Source organism: Carassius gibelio, chromosome A4 (assembly GCF_023724105.1).
Source record: "Carassius gibelio isolate Cgi1373 ecotype wild population from Czech Republic chromosome A4, carGib1.2-hapl.c, whole genome shotgun sequence".
Classification (NCBI taxonomy): domain Eukaryota; kingdom Metazoa; phylum Chordata; class Actinopteri; order Cypriniformes; family Cyprinidae; genus Carassius; species Carassius gibelio.
Window position 1 is genome coordinate 18,343,642 of NC_068374.1, and position 24,387 is coordinate 18,368,028.

Genomic DNA, 24,387 nt, shown 5'->3' on the forward strand with positions numbered 1-24,387 from the left:
CATTATTCTTTTGTTTATTATTCCACCTTTATTAGCCTTTTTTGTGGTTTTTCAGGCTTTACAAAGACACAAAGCAGCGATCTCACTTCAGTCTCTGTTTGTATTTAGCCCTTATTTATCAAAAGTCTTACTATAAAAATACAACAAAACATTTTCTTACGACCTTACGTGAATTATTGAGACAAAAATGCATTATGAAGAAGAAATGCACCTGCTATTAGTAGCATTGGAGCTAACGTTAACATCAAGCTAAATCAGACAATTTATGAAATTGTGTTAGTACACTTTTACTCAAAACTCACTTTAAACCTCGATCGAGTGTTTATAATAACTTCCTTTAGCAATCAGGAGTGGAATTTGGTCGTTTACTGTTGTAAAAATATGTTATTTGTAGCCTTTTTCATCGCTGCACAAGTTAGCATTTCCGATGTACATTTTTTTCTTTTTTTTATAAAAACGCCCCAGATCTCAAGAAAAAATCTCATACCAAGCTTTACTATCGTAACCGCGGGTTTATTATTCGGATATTTCGTGTGTACAGAGGTGTTTCAGTGTTGTTTTGGCCAGATAACTACCAGGAAGTGTGCAGGAAGCATGTGACATGATGTGGCGGTGTCCGGTTATGACACTCTAAGATTGACATTGGGAAGGCCCAATCGGAGTCTGAGTGACACACAGCACGAGCTGACAGCACTGCAAACACACACGCAGATCGCTGGGAGTGGCTGGTTATCATCAGATCGCGTAAATCCGTGGAACATGAATAGAAATGACGATTCTGTCTGAAGAAATATGAAGTAAACATCAGTAAATATATCCATATATCTCCGCAGATATGCATCTTTGGTCTATGAATCCTTATTGACGCTGTTCAGTGAGTCTATGTGAACACAAATAAACCCCTGCTGACGTGACTGAATGTGAATGAGTGGTGAATTTCTATTCAAAATGTGGGCATAATACGGATTTATTATTTTGCACTCCTGACATAAATCACTAAATATCTGTCACTGCAACAATTTTTTATCAAAATATTGGTCAAATATCGAAGCTAGAGTCTTTAAACTTTCAATTGATGCACAGTTTGTCCAGATCAAGTAAGACAGTGATGTTTAATGTGCTGTGAAAGTGAAACAATAATAAACTGGGGTCGTCGGCGATGTTTGCACGTAAAGGGGTTAAAACATTTTTACTTGCTCCCTTGTCCTCCTCCTCCCCCTCCTGCTTCATCTCTAATAGCTGACGACTTTGTCACGTTTTTCATTAACCCTCTATGGTACGCAATATGATATCAGTGAGGAAAAAAATATTTGTTATGTTTTTCCTGCTTAAAATTGGACACTATAACAGTATCAATAAACATAATAATTATTTTTAAATTAATTTATTAATTAAAAGTTTGTTGCCTCAAGGCAACATTGTACCACAATGGACAAATTGAAACATTTGACATTTACATGAAGAAAAAATGTATATATTTACTGAAATCATAATTTTCTTTAACTAAACACTTGAACAAACAGATTTATCAAGTTTTTAATGAATTACACATTTCATATTTAATAAAAAGTAACATTTATAATCCAGCTGTTGCCCTCAGGCAACATTGTACCATCGTGGACACAAAACCATCATATCATCAAATTATGATATCAAAACATTACAATGGGTGTTGTTTCAAGTTAAAACATTAACAATCACCATAACATTATCCTAATATGAACCTTATCCTAACAAGCATGCACATATACACACATAAGGACCTACATGTACACAAGCACATACACACAAAATCTCCTTCCTCACTAATGGCACCTCACTGCTTGTGAAAGCTGAGGAAACAATTCCTCTCAACACATTTTGAGCACTGCACTTTTACAATGCCTGAACAACCTGGGTATTTGCATCTCCCCTTTCTTTCAACCCAAACAGGCCAATGACCAGTCTGAACAATGCGAACCAGCGTTGATGGTCGTGGTTCTACAGGGGTTTTTGGACGCTTTTCAGGCTGTTCTTCCTCAGTGTGCGGTGATGGTCTCCCTCTTCTCTTCAAGGTCTTCTTCTGCATACAGAGACATTCTGCAACTTCAGCTTTGAATTTTGCAAGGCTGCTCACATCCTTTGGGGGGATGCCACGGTCTCTGCTGTCTCTCCGGTAGAGGAGCCACTAAGAGTACTCCCTAAGAGTAACCCCATTATAAATGGTCTCCTTTTCCTAAAAAGCCCCCCTTCCTTTCCTTTTCATGTCCTATGTTACCACTAGCACCTATGTCAGGCTGCATATTGCAAGGAGAGATACACCCAGTGTACACCTCAAAGTTGTAGACCATGCCACTGCTATCAGCAAGAACAAAGACTTTATATCCCCAGCGTTTTGGTTACTGTTTCATGGCGTGTTTCCCCATGAATGGGACAATTTGTTCGTCCACACAAAGATTTTCATCAATTGGGATCCCTTGGAACTTCTCCAAGAGGGATGTCAGCAGTGGGTGCACCTTATACAGCTTGTCATAAGCTGGTTCTCCAATATACTTGTATTCAAACCAAGTATGCCTGGTATGGCCTTATGTGATTCCATTATGGTACAATGTTGCCTCAAGGCAACATGCAGTTTTATGTAATTTCCTTTGATATATTTGATGATATATAATGTAAAGTTTTTGAAAATACTTCTTTACTTACAAATGAAGGTGATTCAGATTTTTTGTAGCTGATTATCTGGACAGAATTTAGTGAAAAATGCCTTTTTCTGTGGAGAAAATATGGAGCCATGTGACATGTGCACGTGTGCTGAAAGAGGGAACAAAATGGACCCATGTGGGTCATGTGACTACTTTTTTGCATTTTCAGTGGTTAAATATGAGTTCCCCTCCCCTTAGAGAGCACTGACCATTAACATTTTATTAAGTTTTTATATGAAAAAAGCTAAAATAGACTTTGTTGCCTGGAGGCAACACCGTACCATAGAGGGTTAATAAAATTAAACACATCAGTGCAGAGTTTTCAACACCACAATCCGTCAAGACAGCAAAAAAACACTCATTTACATCCTTCTCTTCACTCTCTAAGGCAGATGTCTCCAAACTCATCCTTTCTAATCATCCTACTACTTGTCCGCTTGATCCTATTCCATCTCATCTCCTTCAAGCCATTTGTCCTGCAGTTGTACCTGCACTCACTCACATCATTAACACATCCCTCTACACTGGTGTTTTTCCTTCATCATTTAGACAGGCTCGTATAACTCCACTAGAGAACTACAGACCAGTTTCCCTTTTTGCTTTCATTGCAAAAACACTTGAACGAGCTGTGTTCAACCAAGTCTCTGCATTTCTCACACAGAACAACCTCCTTGACAGCAACCAATCTGGCTTCAGAAGTGGACATTCAACTGAGACTGCCTTGCTCTCAGTTGTTGAAGCCTTAAGACTGGCAAGAGCGGAATCCAAATTTTCAGTACTTATCCTGCTTATCTGTCCGCTGCTTTTGACATGGTTAACCACCAGATCATATGAGATGGGCAGATGAGTTTGTCACGCTTCGCCTTCTCATTCCCTCTTTGCTACTTGGAGTCAGACGAGTGTCCTGCTGGCAAAGGGCGCGATAGAGCCGGTCCCTCCAGCAGACATGAAGTCCAGCTTTTACAGCCCTAACTTCATAGTACCCAAGAAGACCACGGTTACGGCGAATCCTTGACTTGCGTGCCCTGAGCTTTGCACAGACTCCCGTTCAAGATATTACCCCCAAGCGCATTTTTGAATGCATTCGTCTGATGGATTGGTTTGCAACGATCGACCTGAAGGACTCGGACTTCCATGTCTCCATTCTTCCTCGACACAGACCGTTTGTTCTGTTTGCTTTCGAGGGGCAGGCATTTCTGTACAAGGTTCTCCTATTCTGGTCGGCCCTGTCTCCCCGCGTCTTTGTGGAGGGAGTCCTGGCTCCTCTCAGGGAACAAGGTATCTGTATCCTCAACTACCTCGAGGACTGGCTGATCTTAGCTCACTCTTGAGAGTGGTTGTGTGAGCACAGGGATCTGGTGCTCAGACACCTCACCCAACTGTGTCTTCAGGTCAACTGGGAAAAGAGCAAGCTCTCCCCTGTGCAGAGGATCTCTTTTCTCGGTATTGAAATAGACTTGGTCGCCATGTTCGCACGGCTTACGAACGAGCGCGCGCAGTCACTCCTGAATTGTCTGAGACAATTCGAAGGCAAGAGAGCGGTTCTACTGAAAATGTTTCAGAGGCTCCTGGAGCATATGGCGTCCGCGGCGGCAGTCATACCGCTCGAGTTACTCCATATGAGACCGCTTCAGCACTGGCTTCATAACCGATTCCCGAGATGGGCACGGCAACAGGGCACGCTCCAGGTGACCATCACTGCGGCCTGACGCCGAAACTTCACCCCGTCTTTGGACCCCTCATTTCAACGGGCTGGCGTGTCCCTAGAACCGGTGTCCAGACATGTTGTTGTGTCAACAGATGCCTTTGCCACAGGCTGGGGTGCCATGTGCAATGAGCATGCTGTGTCAGGCTCCTGGATGGGAACCTCAGTGGCATGTCAATTACCTCGAGTTGCTAGCAGTAGGGCTTGCTCTGCACCGCTTCAGGGCCCTGCTGAAGGACAAGCACGTTCTGGTTCCTACGGACAACACTGCAACCATAGCATACATCAACCGTCAGGGTGATCTACGCTCCAGCCGCATGTCACAACTCGCTTGCCATCTCCTCTTGTGGAGTCAGAAGCATCTGAGGATGCTTCGTGTCATTCACATCCCAGGCAGGCTCAATTGTGCAGCCGACGAGCTCTCACTGCTGGGCCTGCGCAAGTATGCGTTTCCCCCAGTGAGCCTTCTTGCACGGACATTGTGCAAGATCAGGGAGGATGAGGAGCAGGTCCTCATGGTTGCACCTTTTTGGCCCGGCCGAACCTGGTTCCCCGAACTTGTACTCCTCGCGAAAGCCCATCCCTGGCCAATTCCTCTGAGGAAGGACCTTCTTTCAATAAAGAACGCTGTCTTTGTATCAGAAATTAACTGGTGAGTAATGCTTAGGGGTGTAACGGTACACAAAATTCATGGTTCGTTTTGTACCTCTGTTTTTAAGTCACAGTTCAGTGCAATTTCAGTACAGTTAGGGGAATTTTTTAAATGCAATAATTGATTTTTTTTTTTATTAGTAAAAATCAAGAGTTTACATATATTCAATATGAAACAGTATAAACCATCATTTTATTTATCAAAACAAAGTTAAACAGGATTGTAAGTCTTACCTGTGGCTTTATCTTGCTCTGATTTGAGAAAAAAACTGTGTGCTTCTAGCGGTGTTTCAAATGTCCAACAACATAATGATTGAAATGTAAAATAGCAGACACAGCGTTGATCTTCGCACCACAGTTTCTAAACAAATTGAAATGATTTGATTAAAAAGACCATATACGAAATCGTCCGTTTTCACTAACAATTACTAAATGTACAAAATAAGTTACAAAAATGCAGAACGTTTTAAACCAATTTAACATTCAATTTAACATCTATAATAACTTTTTAATAACTTTTACACACTTAACGTTACCACATATACTAAAACAAACGAATATTCGACGTTATTTTTCAAGAGAATTTGCAACACGTTAGAAATATTTACGTTAACGTTTTAAAATGACGGCGACAACAATGATATAACTACTTTCTAAAATCGATTGGCCGTCATTTCATAGATTAAACCAGACATAAATCAGGGTTGTAAGTCTTACCTGTGGCTGTATCTTTTATTGAACAGAGAAAAGACCATGTGCTTACCTGTAGTAAGGACTGTGAAGAGATGGACCAGCGAAACAGAGCAGGATTTACAATCTTGTTTTGACCTCACTGATTGGAGTGTTTTTGAAGCTGCTACCACTGATCTGGGCGAACTCACAGAGACCGTAACATCCTATATTAGTTTCTGTGAGGATATATGCATTCCTACCAGGACTTATTTAACATTCAACAATGATAAGCCATGGTTTACAGTAAAACTCAGACATCTTCGTCAGGCCAAAGAGGATGCCTACAGGAATGGGGACAGGGTCTTGTACAATCAGGCCAGGAACACACTGAACAAAGAGATCAAAGCGGCTAAAAAGACCTACGCTAAAAAGTTGGAAGACCAGTTTACTTCCAACGACTTAACTTCAGTGTGGAGAGGTCTAAGAGCCATCACGAACTACAAGACACCATCCCCTTGCACTGATGCTAATCAATGACTTGCTAAAGACCTGAATGAGTTTTATTGCAGATTTGAAACCCCCATCACCCATTCTGACCATCTCCCTACACAACCATTAACACATCCTGCAATCCCACCCTCCACACCTCCTGCTCTTCAAATCTGTGAAGATGATGTGCATCAGGCCTTCAAGAAGAACAAAAGAAGAAAAGCATCAGGCCCAGATGGTGTTACAGCAGCCTGTCTGAAAATCTGTGCTGACCAGCTGGCCCCCATCTTTTCACAGATCTTCAACAGATCCCTGGAGTTGTGTGAAGTGCCTTCCTGCTTCAAACGCTCCACCATCATCCCCATCCCAAAGAAACCCAAGATAGCAGAACTTAACGACTACAGACCTGTGGCTCTAACGTCTGTCGTCATGAAGTCGTTTGAAAAACTGGTTCTGGCTTATCTGAAGGACATCACTGGACCCTTACTGGACCCCCTCCAGTTTGCTTATCGAGCAAACAGGTCCGTGGATGATGCAATCAACATGGGATTGCACTTCATCCTGCAACATCTGGACAAAACAGGGACTTATGTGAGGATCCTATTTGTGGACTTTAGTTCGGCATTCAACACCATCATCCCAACAGCCATTCAGACCAAACTGACCCAGCTCTCTGTTCCTAGCTCTATCTGTCAGTGGATCACCATCTTTCTGACAGATAGGCAACAGTTAGTGAGACTGGAGAAATACACATCAAACAGCTGCTCTACCAACACTGGTGCCCCTCAGGGATGTGTTCTCTCCCCTCTGCTCTTCTCCCTGTACACCAACGACTGCACCTCTAAAGACCCCTCTGTCAAGCTCCTAAAGTTTGCAGACGACACTACAGTCATCGGCCTCATCCAGGATGGTGATGAGTCTGCTTACAGACAAGAGGTTGAGCAGCTGGCTGTCTGGTGCAGTCTTAACAACCTGGAGCTGAACACGCTCAAAACAGTGGAGATGATCGTGGACTTTAGGAGAAACCCACCTGCACTTTCCCCACTCACCATCATGAACAGCACTGTGACTGCAGTGGAGTCATTCAGATTCCTGGGAACCACCATCTCTCAGGACCTGAAGTGGGACAATCACATTGACTCCATTGTTAAAACGGCCCAGCAAAGGTTGTATTTCCTTCGCCAGCTGAGGAAGTTTAACCTGCCACAGGAGCTGCTAAAACAGTTCTACTCGGCCGTCATTGAGTCTGTCCTCTGTACTTCAATAACTGTCTGGTTTGGTTCAGCAACAAAATCAGACATCAGAAGACTACAGAGAACTGTTCGGACAGCTGAAAGGATTATTGGTGCTCCCCTGCCCACCCTTCAAGAACTGTATACATCCAGAGTGAGGAAAAGGGCTCAGAAAATCACTCTGGATCCCTCACATCCAAGTCACCCCATCTTTGAACTTTTGCCATCTGGCCAGCGCCTCAGAGCCGCAAACACCAGAACAGCAAGGCACAAGAACAGTTTCTTCCCCCAGGCAATCTACCTCATGAACAGTTAAATGTTCTCTACTTATGCTTATAAATGTGCAATATCCTTATATTTATTTGTTAACCCTCCATCCTAGAACATTCCTGCATCTCACTCAATCCTATTCCATTATCATTTATAGCACAATTGTTTATACACTTATTTATTTGCCAATTTGTAAATCTCCTTTTTTTTTTTTTTCTGTGTGTTGTTGTCTCTGTGTACTGGAAGCTTATGTCACTAAAACAAATTCCTTGTATGCGTAAGCATACTTGGCAATAAAGCTCTTTCTGTTCTGTTCTGTTCTGTTCTTCAAGCGCGGTTCTCGTTTCTTTCAAATGACCAACACGACAACTGAAATCTTCACGTCCAAATTTTTTATCAAATTGAATTAATCCAGTAAAAAAATAAAGCCATATATGTTTTGGAATTTCTGATTTCACTAAAACTATAATGTTACAAGATAACGTACAGCCTGCCAGTCTATTAATGTGACTCACTAAAGCTAGTTTATGTTCCGTCTCACGGAAACAGAATGTATTAAAATTAACTCTGTATATCAATTAAATGTATGTAGTTGTATTAAAACAAAAGGTTAAAAGTGAAGATTCTAAATCTTACCTTTGTGTTTAGTTTTGAATCGCACGATTCCACCCAAAGAACCGCCATTTTTCCAAACAGGGTAGATTGTCAAATGCAGACTGCATTGTCTCAATTACTTCAAGTCCCTGTATGTAATATTAAGACTGGACAGGTGTTTGGAAGCGCAACACCAAAATGTTGCACCACATGGGGGCACAATGTCACACAAGCTGGTGTTTATTACAGTAAATGTACACTTTTATTTGAACACTGTAACACCATAAGGCCTTACACAGAAATTTTAACACCACCGAATTTGCTGTATATATATATATACAGTACAGACCAAAAGTTTGGACACACCTTCTCGTTCAAAGAGATTTCTTTATTTTCAGATTCTTGTAGATTCTTTGTAGATTCACACTGAAGGCATCAAAACTATGAATTAACACATGTGGTATTATATACATAACAAAAAAGTGTGAAACAACTGAAAATAACTGAAAAATGTTATATTCTAGGTTCTTAAAAGTAACCACCTTTTGCTTTGATTATTGCTTTGCACACTCTTGGCATTCTCTTGGTGAGCTTCAAGAGGTAGTCACCTGAAATGGTCTTCCAACAGTCTTGAAGGAGTTCCCCGAGAGATGCTTAGCACTTGTTGGCCCTTTTGCCTTCTGTCTGCGGTCCAGCTCACCCCTAAACCATCTCGATTGGTTTCAGGTCCGGTGACTGTGGAGGCCAGGTCATCTGGCGCAGCACCCCATCCATCACTCTCCTTCTTGGTCAAATAGCCCTTGATGCCTTGAGTGTGACTCTACAATTTTCATAATCATGAAAATAAAGAAAACTCTTTGAATGAGAAGATGTGTCCAAATATATATATATATATATGTCAGACACAGACGAGGACACAGAGGATTCAGTGAAACAGTATTTAATTGAAATCAGAGGTTTCAGACACAGGTGAATCTTGACACGTGGAAGACACTGAGACAACACAACTTTCCTTTAGGTGAATGGTGGTACAGATGGTGACTCAGACGAAGACGATGGTAGCGGGAATTCCGATGAGAAAGAAGAGGGTAAGGAAGATCAGGTAGGTAGACGAAAGGCGTATCAGGGTAGTGAGGAGATCGGTGCAAGACCAGACACTGAGTGCTGGTGACTGGTGGCTTTATATGTGGTGCTGGTGATGATGCACAGGTGTTTAGAATTCTGGTGATTGGGGACGAGTGGGTGTGGCGTGAGTGTCCGATCCTGGGAGTGTAGCAGGTGTGGTTGTGACAGTACCCCCTCCTCCACGGGCGGCTCCTGACGGCTGGGATCTTGTACGACGACGGGGTCTACCTCGGCCACGGGGAGCGGGGCGGTTTGGATGGTCTCGGTGAAAGTCAGTGAGAAGGCTGGGGTCCAGGATGTCGTTACGATTAACCCAGCAACGCTCCTCCGGGCCGTAATTCTCCCAGTCTACAAGGTACTCCAATTGAGGACCCCGTCGTCGAGAGTCGAGGATAGCTCTAACCCGGAAGATGTCGTTGTCTTCTTCGATGGCTGGAGGAGGAGGTACGGCATCATCACCAGGCTCTGTGGATGGAGGAGACAAAGGTTCAGTGAAGGGTTTGAGGAGTGAAACATGGAATGAGGGTGAGATGCGGTACTGTGCAGGTAGCTGGAGTCTATAGGTCACTTCATTCAGTTGCCGTTCAATTGTGAATGGTCCGATGTATCGGGGATTCAGCTTACGGCAGGGCAGCCGGAGGCGGATATCCCTCGTCGAGAGCCAGACTCGCTGTCCAGGTTGGTATTGCGGTGTAGGTCTTCGACGAGCGTCCGCTTGTTCCTTATGCCTCCGCACTGCCCGCTGGAGATGCACGTGAGCCGAGTCCCAGACCCTCTCGCTCTGTCGGAACCAGTGATCTACCGCTGGGACCTCCGAGGGCTCACCTGACCATGGGAAGAGTGGAGGCTGGTATCCGAGGACACATTGGAAGGGGGTGAGCCCGGTGGTGGATTGCTGGAGGGAGTTCTGAGCGTATTCGGCCCAGGGTAGGTACTGGCTCCAACAGTCCTGGTTACGGTGGCAGTATATCCTCAGGAACCTCCCAAGCTCCTGTATCTTACGCTCCGTCTGGCCGTTGGTCTGTGGATGGTATCCAGAAGAGAGGCTGACTGACACCCCTAGAAGACGGAAGAAAGCAGACCAGACTCTGGAGATGAACTGGGGACCCCGGTCGGAGACGATGTCCTCAGGAATGCCAAAGTGGCGGAATACATTGTGGAACAGTGCCTCTGCCGCTTCAAATGCAGTGGGAAGCCCTTTGAGAGGGATGAGTTTACATGACTTTGAAAACCTGTCAACCACTACCAGCACACAGGTGTAGCCTTGAGAAAGAGGGAGGTCAGTCATGAAATCTATACCTATATGGGTCCATGGCCGTTCAGGAATGGGCAGAGGCACCAGTTTACCCTCCGGGAGTCTTCTAGGGGTGTCTGCTATGGCGCAGACGGAGCATCCCTTGAGGTAGCGGACAGTATCCAGAGCCATCGATGGCCACCAGTAACGTTGTTGAAGGAGCGAGAGGGTCCGCCTCCTGCCTGGATGTCCAGATCCCGGAGAGGTATGAGCTAAGTCCAGGAGGGTAATCCGGTGTTGAGGAGGGACGAAGAGTTTCCCTCCTGGACCTCCCGGCGGAGCAGGGTGTTGAAGGTTTTCTTGTTCAATCAGATGATCAATATTCCATTGGATAGGACTTACAATCATGGCTGGAGGGAGGATTGGTTCCGGAGATTCGGGTTCAGGATCTGCTTGATGAAGACGGGAGAGGGCATCGGCTCTATTGTTCTGGGAGCCAGGACGATAAGTGACCTTAAAGTTGAATCTCGTGAAGAACAAGGCCCATCTGGCTTGGCGATGATTCAGTCTCTTAGCTTCACGGAGGTATTCCAGGTTCCGGTGGTCTGTTATTACCTCGAAAGGGAACTGGGCTCCCTCCAGCCAATGACGCCATTCTTCCAGAGCCAGCTTGATGGCCAGTAGTTCACGGTTACCGATGTCATAATTCTGCTCCGCCGGGGATAGCTTCTTCGAGAAGAAGGCGCATGGATGGAGTTTTGGAGAATCCCCCTGCCGCTGGGATAGGACTGCTCCGACCCCGGTTGATGAGGCGTCTACTTCCACAATGAACTGTTGCTTGGGATCAGGGTGGACTAGGATCGGAGCAGTCTTGAAGGCCTGCTTGAGTAGGTGGAAAGCTTCAGTGGCTTCGGGATTCCAGGACAGAGACTTGGGCCGGTTCCGGAGGAGAGAAGTTAGAGGGGAGCTGAGTAAACTGTAGTCTTTGATGAATCTTCTGTAGAAGTTGGCAAAGCCCAGGAAGCGTTGGAGTTCTTTAATGGAACCAGGTTGAGGCCAGTGTGTAATGGCGTCCACCTTCCCCTGGTCCATCTTCACGCCTTGTGGGTCGATGATGTATCCCAGGAACTGGACTGAGGGCGTGTGGAACTCGCACTTTTCAGATTTAAGGTAGAGATGGTGTTCCCGGAGTTTTCGGAGTACGAGTGTGACATGTTGGATGTGTTCCTCCTTGGAAGTGGAGTAGATGAGGATGTCGTCGATGTAGACAATTACGAACTGGTTAAGGTATTCTCTGAAGAGTTCATTCATGTAATTTTGGAAGACGGATGGACTGTTGGATAACCCATACGGCATGACCCTGTATTCATAGTGCCCGGAAGGAGTAATGAAAGCAGTCTTCCACTCGTCTCCCTTCCGGATGCGGATTAAGTTGTAGGCGCTCCTCAAGTCCAGTTTTGTGAAGATCTTGGCTCCGCGTAGTTGTTCTAATGCCGCTGGGACCAGGGGAAGAGGATAGCTGAATTTGATGGTTTGAGAGTTTAGGTGGCGATAGTCGATACACGGCCTCAAGCCTCCGTCCTTCTTGGCCATGAAGAAAAAGCTGGAAGCGGCAGGGGAAGTAGATGGTCGGATGAACTCCTGAGCGAGGGTTTCCTGTATGTACTCCTCCATGGCCTTCTGCTCCGGGATGGACAGTGGATAGACTCGTCCTTTAGGAAGGGTTGCTCCAGGCAGGAGGTCGATGGCGCAGTCCCATGGCCTATGTGGTGGAAGTTTCGTTGCCAACCGCTTACTGAACACATCCTGGAACGCCCGATATTCAGGAGGGATGATATGATCAGCCTTGGTGTCGGGGCTTTCCACTGATGTGGACTGGACCGGTAGGGATGACTTCTTAATGGGAGGAATGACCTTGGGAATTTTATCTGGGGGAGTGATACAGGTAAGATGACAGGATTGTCCCCATTTCAGGATCTCACCAGTGGGCCAATGGATGTGAGGTTGGTGTTGATTGAGCCAGGGGCATCCCAGGATGATGTCTGCGGTGGATTCCTCCAGCACCATAAACGTGATGTCTTCCTCGTGCAGGAGTCCCACACGGAGGATGATTGTGGGGGAGAAATAGTGGACTCGACCCTTGCCCAGCGGTTTTCCCTGTATCGTCGTTATTTTGAGTTCGACGGGGCTTCGATGATGTTTGGCATTTAGACGAGTTAATGTTTGCCGGTTGATGAAGTTCCCCGCCGAACCGGAGTCGATGAGGGCTTGTACTGAAACAGAAGAATGGAGATGTCTTAGGGTAACCCAGGTTTTAGTCAAAGGAGCAGTTAGAGGTGGAATATGGATGGTACTCACCGCTGGGCGTGGAGGTCGTACTGGACAGGATGGTAAGAGGTGTCCATCTCCCCCACAGTAGAGGCACAGCCCGGTGTTAATCCTCCGCTGACGTTCCGATGTGGATAGGTGGTTAGAATCCACTTGCATGGGCTCAGGTGCTGGAGGAGCGACAGATGGTATAGCGGGCGGAGGAAGTACAGCGGGAGTGAGCTGATGACAGGCAGGAGTCTCTGGGCAACTCTAATGGATTTTTGGATTAGACACTCAAGTCCCAGTGAGTCTTCATATACCACAATCAACCCTTGTACTTTGTCACACAAACCGTGGCGATATGCTGTAATTAAGGCAGTTTCATTCCAGCCGCTTATGTAAGCGAGTGTACGGAAGCGTACGGCATAATCACTCACGGATTCATCTCTCTGTTGGCGTATTGTAAATAGTTGATCATGGACAGATAATGCCGAAGTTTGTTGACCAAAGACGGATTTTAACTGAGAACAGAAATTTGTGACTGATCCGATGGCTGAGGAGTTAGAGTCCCAGAGAGATTGAGCCCATTGAAGAGCTTTACCTGAGAGCAGATTGATGATGAATGCGACTCGACTGCGTTCAGTGGTGAATAAATGAGCGTTGGATTCCATGTAGAGGGAACACTGTAGTAGGAACCCGCTGCAATCCTCCGCCGTGCCGCTGTATGTCGCAGGTTTGGCCATGGGACTCGCAGGGGCAACTGAAGAAGTGACCGGCGGTGTAGCGGTAATGGAACTGTTGACAGTAGGTGCAGAAAGTTGAGTTTGTTGTATTAGTGAGGACCGTACAGCGTGAACCAGTTCAGTGAAGGGATCCGCGGTGCGGTCCTCGCCTGTATCTGGAGAGCTCTGCATTTGGTCTGGTCTTCTGTCAGACACAGACGAGGACACAGAGGATTCAGTGAAACAGTATTTAATTTAAATCAGAGGTTTCAGACACAGGTGAATCTTGACACGTGGAAGACACTGAGACAACACAACTTTCCTTTAGGTGAATGGTGGTACAAATGGTGACTCAGACGAAGACGATGGTAGCGGGAATTCCCGTGTAAAGGTTTTCTTTAAATTTTTGATGAATAGACTGTAGTCTAAGACTATCCTACATTTTGAAATGAACTCACTGTTAATGTTTTAATATATATTTTTTAAGATGTTACAATGTTATATCATAATGTTATTGTTGTTTTATTTCCTCCTTTTATCTAATTTTACAATTACATTCATTTCACAATCCGTCTGTGGCGAGTGGGGCGGGGCCGAGAGATGTGGGAACAAGGAGGGAGGCCGGTGGAATGATTGGGAAATCAGTGACACCTGTGCCCCACCGCCGGTCTCGAGCCCCACGTTGGAGATGGAAGGATATAAAACTGGAGCGACAATAGTGAAGGACGAGAGAGGACCAGGCCTGGGCCATATTTTATGTTTGCTTTTTATTTTGTGCTCACCAGTCGTCCGTAAGGGGCTGGTGCGCTGTTTTGTGTTTATTTTTGTCATTAAAGTTTCATTTTGATTGTGCGCCAGTTCCCGCCTCCTTCTTCCGGATGAATAGGAAGTTTTTATCATTATACCGTCCCTTTGCGCCACCTGGTGGTAGTTTCGAGAATGATTTTAACACGCGACTGAATTACAGATACTGCCACGGTGGTAATGCCCATTTAGGCTGTCCACCTACTGTACCCGCTCTGCGGGGCGGAGCTCACGATGCAAATTCCGCAGACCAAGGTACTTTGTGTACCATTGGCTCATTTTGTACCACTCGAAGGTGATTGGGGTCTCGGGCGATATCCCATTCGTAACGTCTCCGTTCCCTTCTTCAAGGAACGAGGGTTACATACGTAACCAAGACGTTTTGGTTACTACACAGAATCTGAAGAACGCTTGACCATGGTGTTTTCAGCCTCTTCCCCCTCAATATATGAGTATATAAACATAATCTCTAGAACTTTTTTTTTATTTCATGAGCATTTTAGCCTTTTTTATTTATTTATTTTTTTAATAAAAACTTTAGTCATATCATATTCAAATAGAAACGTAAAGGTCTTCACAGCAACCCATCAAAATATTTTTTTGAAGAAGAAACTGTGAGAGACAGAGAGAGAGAGAGAGAGAGAGAGAGAGAGAGAGAGAGAGAAAGAGAGATAAAACCAGGTAAGTTGGTCATCCAGCCTTGTTGGTCTTAGCTGGTCACCAGGCTGGCTTAAGAAGGGTTTTGCACACCTATTTAGCTGGACAGGCTGGGAGATCAACTGGCCAACCAAGCTGGGAGACCAGGAGCAAGGTCAAGCGATTTGCTATGGTTTGTGATTTTAATGACATGTTTCCTTGAAATGGTGTGCAACGGTGTGCAACAGAGTTTGAGATGTGTCTTCTCTTGTTTGGTGGGTGTGTAAGACATGTAAACCACAATCAGTAGTTAGATGTATAAACCACTCACACAATGTAATTAACATCAAAATAAATTCACAAGAGCAAGTATATTGTTTGCACACATTTATTTACATTAAAAGCTAAATAATTAAAATAATATGAGCACAAGTTAGATCTGGAACTTCTTTAGGTCTGTCTAAATATCATTTAGTAATTGCAATGTCTTCTGGTCCATATCCTTTCCTTAGGAATGTGTGCTAAATACTGATTAATGTAGCATACAAGTACTATACATACTTTTGTATTATGGAGTGACACTTTCATAAACTTTTCTATTCCCCTCTGATTATATAATGGTAAATATTACATTATCATTGCACAACAACAGTGATCAGCAATAATGATAAGCCTTATACTCACAATAAAAAATAATAAGGTCATAAGGTCATATAGAAGTGGAGGTAAGAAGTGGATTATGCTTCACCTTTTCACTGTTTATCTTTTCATCCTGAAATGCGAGGCTAATGTTGGATCACATAATTACGAACCACAGTTTTCACAAATCCCGTCTCTTGACTGGGATGTTATCTTTTATTTTGCAGGGCAAGGGCAATGACCGTAACATAGAATGTATTTTGCAGTATTACACACATATTTATACCGATTTCATCAGGTTCCGAAAATTCTTTAAAAAGAACACAAAGAATGGCTTTCTCAGTTGCCATAGTTGCAACTCTTGCGTCATCAGAACAGGGTGTTCAACGCACTACTGTTTCCGTTTTTTTTTTTTGTTGGGACTGGACACAGCCAAGCTAAAACCAGCTACTTCCAGCTTAAGCTAGCTAAGCCCAGCCAACCAGTTTAGGCTGGGTTTAGTTTATACTCTACTATGCCCTGTATGAATCATCACTGAGTTTTCATGCACTTTAAAAAACGTATATTTGTATTGCAAATTTGCTCTATGCAAATCCAACAGTGATTACTTACTTTGTCAATCACTCCCGACATGAACCGCCCACTAAGGCTAATACTTCTGAATGAGATGAAAACAGGCCAACCAGTGGTCAGAAGCTATAGCAGCTGCTTCAGCTATCTTTATAGTTTATCGCTGTAATACCAATTTTGAAATTAGGTTATTTGATACTAAGCATTGTCACTGTGAAGCAACAAATATAGATATTTAATTAGAATTATATGCAGTCTTCCTAGAGCACACACTCATTTGATTATGTGATTATGAATGGTAGGGTCAGCATGGTCTGTGGCAAACATTTCTTTGTGTCAGGGCAACAATTCAAAGAACAATAAATAAATATTAAGTTATTTAAAATGCAGAGACAATATTGTCTTTTTGATCAATTTCACAAAAGAAAATGTTTCCAAACAAAACCATGTTGTGTGTCTCTGCAGCAACACACAGATGTGCTTCCTTTCTGAATGAATTTGCATTTTGGATAAAACTGGGTGAGTCAATGATTCCCAGATCCATTCATAAAAAAGTATCTTATTTCCTTCCTAAAAGAATTTGTCATTTTGAAAGAATCGATGGAATAAATGATTCAGCAACTTACAGTGGCTTGCTTCCACCTACTGGTAATATTAGTTTCACATTTAAAAGTAAATTGTTGTTACATTGGTGAGGTGACCCAAATGGGAGTGAGTTTTAGGGGGGTGAGTGTAACGGAGCCTTGTAGGTGCTGTGCAGATTGGGCGGACTTACCCATTAAGCAAAGGTAATTCACTGCTTGGGCCCCCAAAAGTCAAGGGCCCCGTTAAATGATTTTCACATACAAAATGCTTATTAGATCTTACATGTGCTCATCCCACCCCTGCCCAAGAATTAAAAAAAATGCTTACCAACGATGAGATTTTAAAATGTCACATACTTCTGGTTCTTCCATTTTTCTCTGCTCCCTTTTTTCTCTCTAAATGTCTGAGCAATTATTAAAGTATTGTCTGCAATTAACACAAGCTATTTAGATGTTTCAGTATAACAAAAACTGAAGGGATGTATATGTAGATGCACTGACACTTGTCTATAAGAGCATTCAGGCTTTGCAAAAACACCAAATGAATTACAGTTTTACTTGAGCTGTTTTATGCTGCACCAAACATTTGTCTAATGACCTTAATACATAAGAAAGTGAAACAGTAAGCTTGGCAAAATTGTTGGAGCTTAGACAAATGTTTCCTTGTGTCTGGTTTGTTCTTTGTTGCAGAGGGCATGGCTATTGTTTGTCAGTGTTGTATCAGTGTTTTGTTTAGTTAATAAATTTCATTTTGTGGTTTAAAACTGCATCCTTCTATTTTTGTCATGGCTATAGAGCCAGGTCATGACCAAGTGGGGGCTTGTCCGTTGGTTTTGATCCGTTAAATCGCTTAATTGTTGTTTCATTAAGTTTTGGAGGTTGTGTCGTATTGTTTCTGCATTTGTTTTGAGATGTCGGGTCAGAATATTGTGAATGGTGTGTTGTCATACGTGACGTCAGCTGATGGTGAAGGTTCATTGTTGCTTCGATCAGGTGTTTGGAATCCTGAGGCATGTATCATGTACCTGGTCAGAGGAGAACTGGCCCCCCAACTGAGCCTGGTTTCTCCCAAGGTTTTTTTCTCCATTCTGTCACCGATGGAGTTTCGGTTCCTTGCCGCTGTCGCCTCTGGCTTGCTTAGTTGGGGTCACTTCATCTACAGCGATATCATTGACTTGATTGCAAATTAAAACAGACACTATTTCAACTGAACAGAGATGGCATCACTGAATTCAATGATGAACTGCCTTTAACTATCATTTTGCATTATTGAGACACTGTTTTCCAAATGAATGTTGTTCAGTGCTTTGGCGCAATGTATTTTGTTTAAAGCACTATATAAATAAAGGTGATTGATTGATTGATGCTAATTTCCTGCTTGCAAAACTTGTTGAAGTCAAATTCCAAAGAATAATTGTAATTTTATGCATTTATACACTAATTATAGTAGTATGTGTAAGCAATCTTAATAGTATATTTAATAATCATAATAATCGTCCCCAAAAACAGATTCTTCATTATTTTGTTTGTAAACAAGGATCAAGGAAGATATATATGAGATATATTTCTTTCACAATGGCCTTCAGCTTATCTGCATTTTTTTGGTCTCTTGTTTCTCTATTTCCTCTTGTCAGTACCCCATAGATTCTCTATGGAGTTAGGTCTGGTGAGTTTGTTGGCCAGTTAAGCACACCAACATCATGGTCAGTGTGTGTGTGGGCAGGTGCCAAATCCTGCTTCAAAATTAAATCAGCATCTTCAAAAAGCTTTGTTCAAGGACACACAGCATTAAAAGTCACAGTTTAATAAATCATTATCATCGTGTCCTTACCTTATAAACCTGATATTCACTCCAGTAAAAGGTCTCTTACAATAATAACTGCATTTTTCCACATTGTTTACTTGATCCTTGCATAAGATAACTCAAGAAATTATGTCTAACAAACATTACAAACACGTTTTAATAGGTTGCATCTAATGAAAGCTCTAGTATGTTTTCATAGTAAATCAAACTCTTTTCTCAAAAGATCAAGGAAATGTTTAAGTTTTTAATGATGCATAAAATAGCAGATATAATATAATATTACTCTAATATAATATTTTAATACCAGTGGTGCAAAGTGGTGCTAACACAATGTAGTCTACCCTGGGACAAAAATAATGTTAAGAATGTTATTCTGTGCATGAATGCTGATAAAGGAGATTTCAAAGTGCTTCATCTCATCTCTTAATTTCTTACTATAGCAACATAAGTGAAAGGTTTTTTTTTTTTTTTACAAGTTTCTGTTTGGGATTTTCAGATATGGCAGACAAATGCAATCTCTGAAGAAATAAGTGTTAAAGAGAAAGATGGATTTCCCACTGCTACACACATATGACATATCATTGTCCAACATCATTCAGAAGCATGTAGGAGGTTTGAAATATAAATGAAAAGAAAGTTGATGAAATCTAGAAGGAGATGAAGAACATTTCCCTGGTCTTTCTAACATAGGTCACGTTTAGTCTAGAGCTTCATGCTTTTTTAATGGTTTGAGGGAACTGAAAAACAAGAGAAGGAAACTAACACAACCACAAATTTACATTTCACATAGCTCACTTGTGCACAGAAAGTGTCCATTTAAAACAGGAAATAGATAAATAACATCTATGGCAGATTCCCTGTAGACCAGTTTCACAATAGACAGGTTAATCTGAGAGTGGGACAGAGGGACAGAAGGTAACAAACAGCCTTAACTTAAGCTATGAAGTTGTGTTGTGGATTTATAAATTATTGATGCAAGTAAAAACAATTTTATATGTTTAGGGGAATGATTAACAGTATATATTCAAGATCACAGTTAACACAACCATGAATATAACATGATTAAATATTAGAAACTTGATATTTTTGAAACAGTCCTTACAGTCTAACTCAAAACTGAAGTGCATAGATGAGGTTGAATAATCTTTGAACTATGCAGTTATTCTCATGTCTCATCCATACAGAAGTCAATTAGAAGTTGATAGAAGCAATTTTTATAAAATCTTGTTGCTAACTAGCAGTGTCACGGTAACATTCCAGGTGAAAATAATGAGGAAATTTTGTTTCTTTCAATTGAAATTTGCCCATAAAGTCGAAACTTTATGAGCATGATTGTCAGGCATTTACAGTATGCCCATTTTCAAGACACACTCATAAGTAACAATAATACAGAATGTCAACTGGGTCATTTCCTGGTATTTAGTGCCTTTTGGACATCACATGATTCTGAAAATCAAACCCAAATTTTAAAATAACATTTTGTGTAATAATGATAGGTGATGATATGATGAAAAATTAGTCAAGCTGAAGCATTTATGAAACAAAATCTCCACCATCTACATACTTTAATGTATGGGGATTGTAAACATTATCTTAGAAAACTCATGTCCCTTTATCCATTTAAAAGCTCATCAGGAAATGTATATATTTATATATATGAATGAATGAATTATGGATGAGTTCCTTTCTTGTCAATGCATAATTTGGGGGAAACTGTCAAACAAAAGTACTACATACTTCTTTTGTCATACCTCTAATGGTTGTTGCGTATGGTTGGCCATAATTGCTACCAGATATTATCATATCTATTACAATAGTATACAATGTACAATATTTAAAAGCTAATCAGGAAATACAGTATTGTTCAAAATAATAGCAGTACAATGTGACTAACCAGAATAATCAAGGTTTTTCGTATATTTTTTTTATTGCTACGTGGCAAACAAGTTATCAGTAGGTTCAGTAGATTCTCAGAAAACAAATGAGACCCAGCATTCATGATATGCACGCTCTTAAGGCTGTGCAATTGGGCAATTAGTTGAATTAGTTGAAAGGGGTGTGTTCAAAAAAATAGCAGTGTGGCATTCAATCACTGAGGTCATCAATTTTGTGAAGAAACAGGTGTGAATCAGGTGGCCCCTATTTAAGGATGAAGCCAACACTTGTTGAACATGCATTTGAAAGCTGAGGAAAATGGGTCGTTCAAGACATTGTTCAGAGGAACAGCGTACTTTGATTAAAAAGTTGATTAGAGAGGGGAAAACCTATAAAGAGGTGCAAAAAATGATAGGCTGTTCAGCTAAAATGATCTCCAATGCCTTAAAATGGAGAGCAAAACCAGAGAGACGTGGAAGAAAACGGAAGACAACCATCCAAATGGATAGAAGAATAACCAGAATGGCAAAGGCTCAGCCAATGATCACCTCCAGGATGATCAAAGACAGTCTGGAGTTACCTGTAAGTACTGTGACAGTTAGAAGACGTCTGTGTGAAGCTAATCTATTTTCAAGAATCCCCCGCAAAGTCCCTCTGTTAAAAAAAAGGCATGTGCAGAAGAGGTTACAATTTGCCAAAGAACACATCAACTGGCCTAAAGAGAAATGGAGGAACATTTTTGTGGACTGATGAGAGTAAAATTGTTCTTTTTGGGTCCAAGGGCCACAGGCAGTTTGTGAGACGACCCCCAAACTCTGAATTCAAGCCACAGTACACAGTGAAGACAGTGAAGCATGGAGGTGCAAGCATCATGATATGGGCATGTTTCTCCTACTATGGTGTTGGGCCTATTTATCGCATACCAGGGATCATGGATCAGTTTGCATATGTTAAAATACTTGAAGAGGTCATGTTGCCCTATGCTGAAGAGGACATGCCCTTGAAATGGTTGTTTCAACAAGACAATGACCCAAAACACACTAGTAAATGGGCAAAGTCTTGGTTCCAAACCAACAAAATTAATGTTATGGAGTGGCCAGCCCAATCTCCAGACCTTAATCCAATTGAGAACTTGTGGGGTGATATCAAAAATGCTGTTTCTGAAGCAAAACCAAGAAATGTGAATGAATTGTGGAATGTTGTTAAAGAATCATGGAGTGGAATAACAGCTGAGAGGTGCCACAAGTTGGTTGACTCCATGCCACACAGATGTCAAGCAGTTTTAAAAAACTGTGGTCATACAACTAAATATTAGTTTAGTGATTCACAGGATTGCTAAATCCCAGAAAAAAAAAATGTTTGTACAAAATAGTTTTGAGTTTGTACAGTCAAAGGTAGACACTGCTATTTTTTTGAACACACCCCTTTCAACTAATTGCCCAATTGCACAGCCTTAAGAGCGTGCATATCATGAATGCTGGGTCTTGTTTGTTTTCTGACAATCTACTGAACCTACTGGTAACTTGTTTGCCACGTAGCAATAAAAAATATACTAAAAACCTTGATTATTCTGGTTAGTCACATTGTACTGCTATTATTTTGAACAAAACTGTACATAGGGTCTCGTGGCAACGACATTTTTTGATGTTTTTACTTTATCAAAATCATCTTGTGGTCAAAATATGCTATGACGTTACTACAAATTAATATACTGTGGCCACAACAAAACAAAGTGAACCGAACATGTCCCCTAAAAGTAAGACTAAAAGAACAGTCTTTAGAATCAGGATTTAAGAATCAGTATTGATTCACAAAGCTGAAATGAAGATATACAGTACAGACCAAAAGTTTGGACACACTTTCTCATTCAAAGAGTTTTCTTTATTTTCATGATTATGAAAATTGTAGAGTCACACTGAAGGCATCAAGTGCTATTTGACCAAGAAGGAGAGTGATGGGGTGCTGCCTCCAAACCCAATCCAGATGGTTTAGGGGTGAGCTGGACCGCAGACAGAAGGCAAAAGGGCCAACAAGTGCTAAGCATCTCTCGGGAAACTCCTTCAAGACTGTTGGAAGACCATTTCAGGTGACTACCTCTTGAAGCTCATCAAGAGAATTCCAAGAGTGTGCAAAGCAGTAATCAAAGCAAAAGGTGCTACTTTTAAGAACCTACAATATGACATATGTTCAGTTGTTTCACACTTTTTTGTTATGTATATAATTCCATATATAATTCCACATGTGTTAATTCATAGTTATGATGCCTTCAGTGTGAATCTAATTTTCATAGTCATGAAAATAAAGAAAACTCTTTGAATGAGAAGGTGTGTCCAAACTTTTGGTCTGTACTGTGTGTTATATATATATATATATATATATATATATATATATATATCTCTACCTTGATGTGACCACTTTTCTAAATGTTTCCCTCTGACCTCCTGTTTTTGGTTATGTCCTGCAGGACAACTGGCAGCAGGCACATGTGAGATTGTCACTCTGGACAGAGACAGCAGTCAGCCACGCAGGACGATTGCCAGACAGACGGCCCGTTGTGCATGTAAGAAAGGACAGATTGCTGGGACAACGAGAGCCAGGCCAGCCTGCGTGGATGGTAAGATCAAATTTGGGGAAACTGTCCCCAATTCTTGGTTTGCACAAAATAAAGTGCTAAAAATGTTTTTTTTTTTTTTTTTGAATTAAAAGTGTTTTGGACTGGCACATAAAGCAGTGTATGTGTGTAATGGACCCATGTGCCTGCGTATAAATGTATTACGTGACATTGCAGCTACATACTTTGTAAAAAAATAGATAATATTATGAACAGAAATAATGTCAAGATTTACTGCTTCAAGTGTTATTTAAAGTATGGCTATCTCAGACATATCACAGATCTCAGAGATAATGGCATAGATGAGTGCTGTTATATCACAGAGGCAGAAAAAATAAAAAGGTAACCTTTTATTATTTATTTATTTTTTTACTTTTTTTGTCACCCTAAGAACATACTGCAAAGTTTGTAATGGAGTACAGCAGAGCACCATCAAGAATATTACATATTTATAACCGTTAATATCCATTGTGGTCATGACACTGGATAAGAACCTTTTACTTGTAAACTGTTTAAAATCATCATTTAAAATTAAACTTTATATGAATTACATTTCTGAGGTTTCATCTGATGCCATTTTTTGGCCATAATTGCTCCCAGATATTAAAATATTTAATAAAATAATATACAATATATAATCAGATGATTGCCTAATAAATATCTGTAAGAAGACTGTTTCTAGTAAGTGTCTTGGAAAACACTATTTTTTGTCAAGTGCATAAAAGCCACCCAAGTGCAGACGAAACATAAAGTCATTGGGCAAAACTGCCCCAGACATGAATGATCCAGATGATATGGAACAAGACAAAATTTTCAGAAATATGTAATTTATAAAGATCTGCATTGGTCATCCGTCCAGGGTGCTTCCCTGTCTGCAGCCAGAGAAGCTGGGATAGGCTACAGTATCAGGAGTGACCCTACATTGGAAAAATGGCTGGAAAATTGATGGATAGAAGTTTGAACTTGGATAGAAGTTTGAAAATTAGTCTTTTATAGAGTATACAAGAAAACGGTTTACACAAAATAAAATATGCTGCTATAATCAACAGATGTGCTAAAAATGTTTATAAAAAAAAAAAAAGTGTATTTGTGTAATGGACTTGAACCCATGTTGCGTATAAATGTATTACGTGACATTGCAGCTGTATAATTTGTAAAATATGGATAATATTATAAATA

At 41.6% G+C, this 24,387-nt stretch overlaps 1 protein-coding gene across 2 annotated transcripts in view; it reads left to right on the forward strand.

Moving 5' to 3' along the window:
• The window catches only part of LOC127972323 (chemokine-like protein TAFA-5), a 202,735-nt gene that overhangs the window by 75,216 nt on the left and 103,132 nt on the right, over positions 1-24,387 (forward strand). For both annotated transcript variants that reach the window (XM_052575755.1, XM_052575764.1), the window contains exon 2: positions 23,062-23,211. In XM_052575755.1, the coding sequence (XP_052431715.1) occupies positions 23,062-23,211 (150 nt within the window). The remainder of the gene's footprint in view (positions 1-23,061; positions 23,212-24,387) is intronic.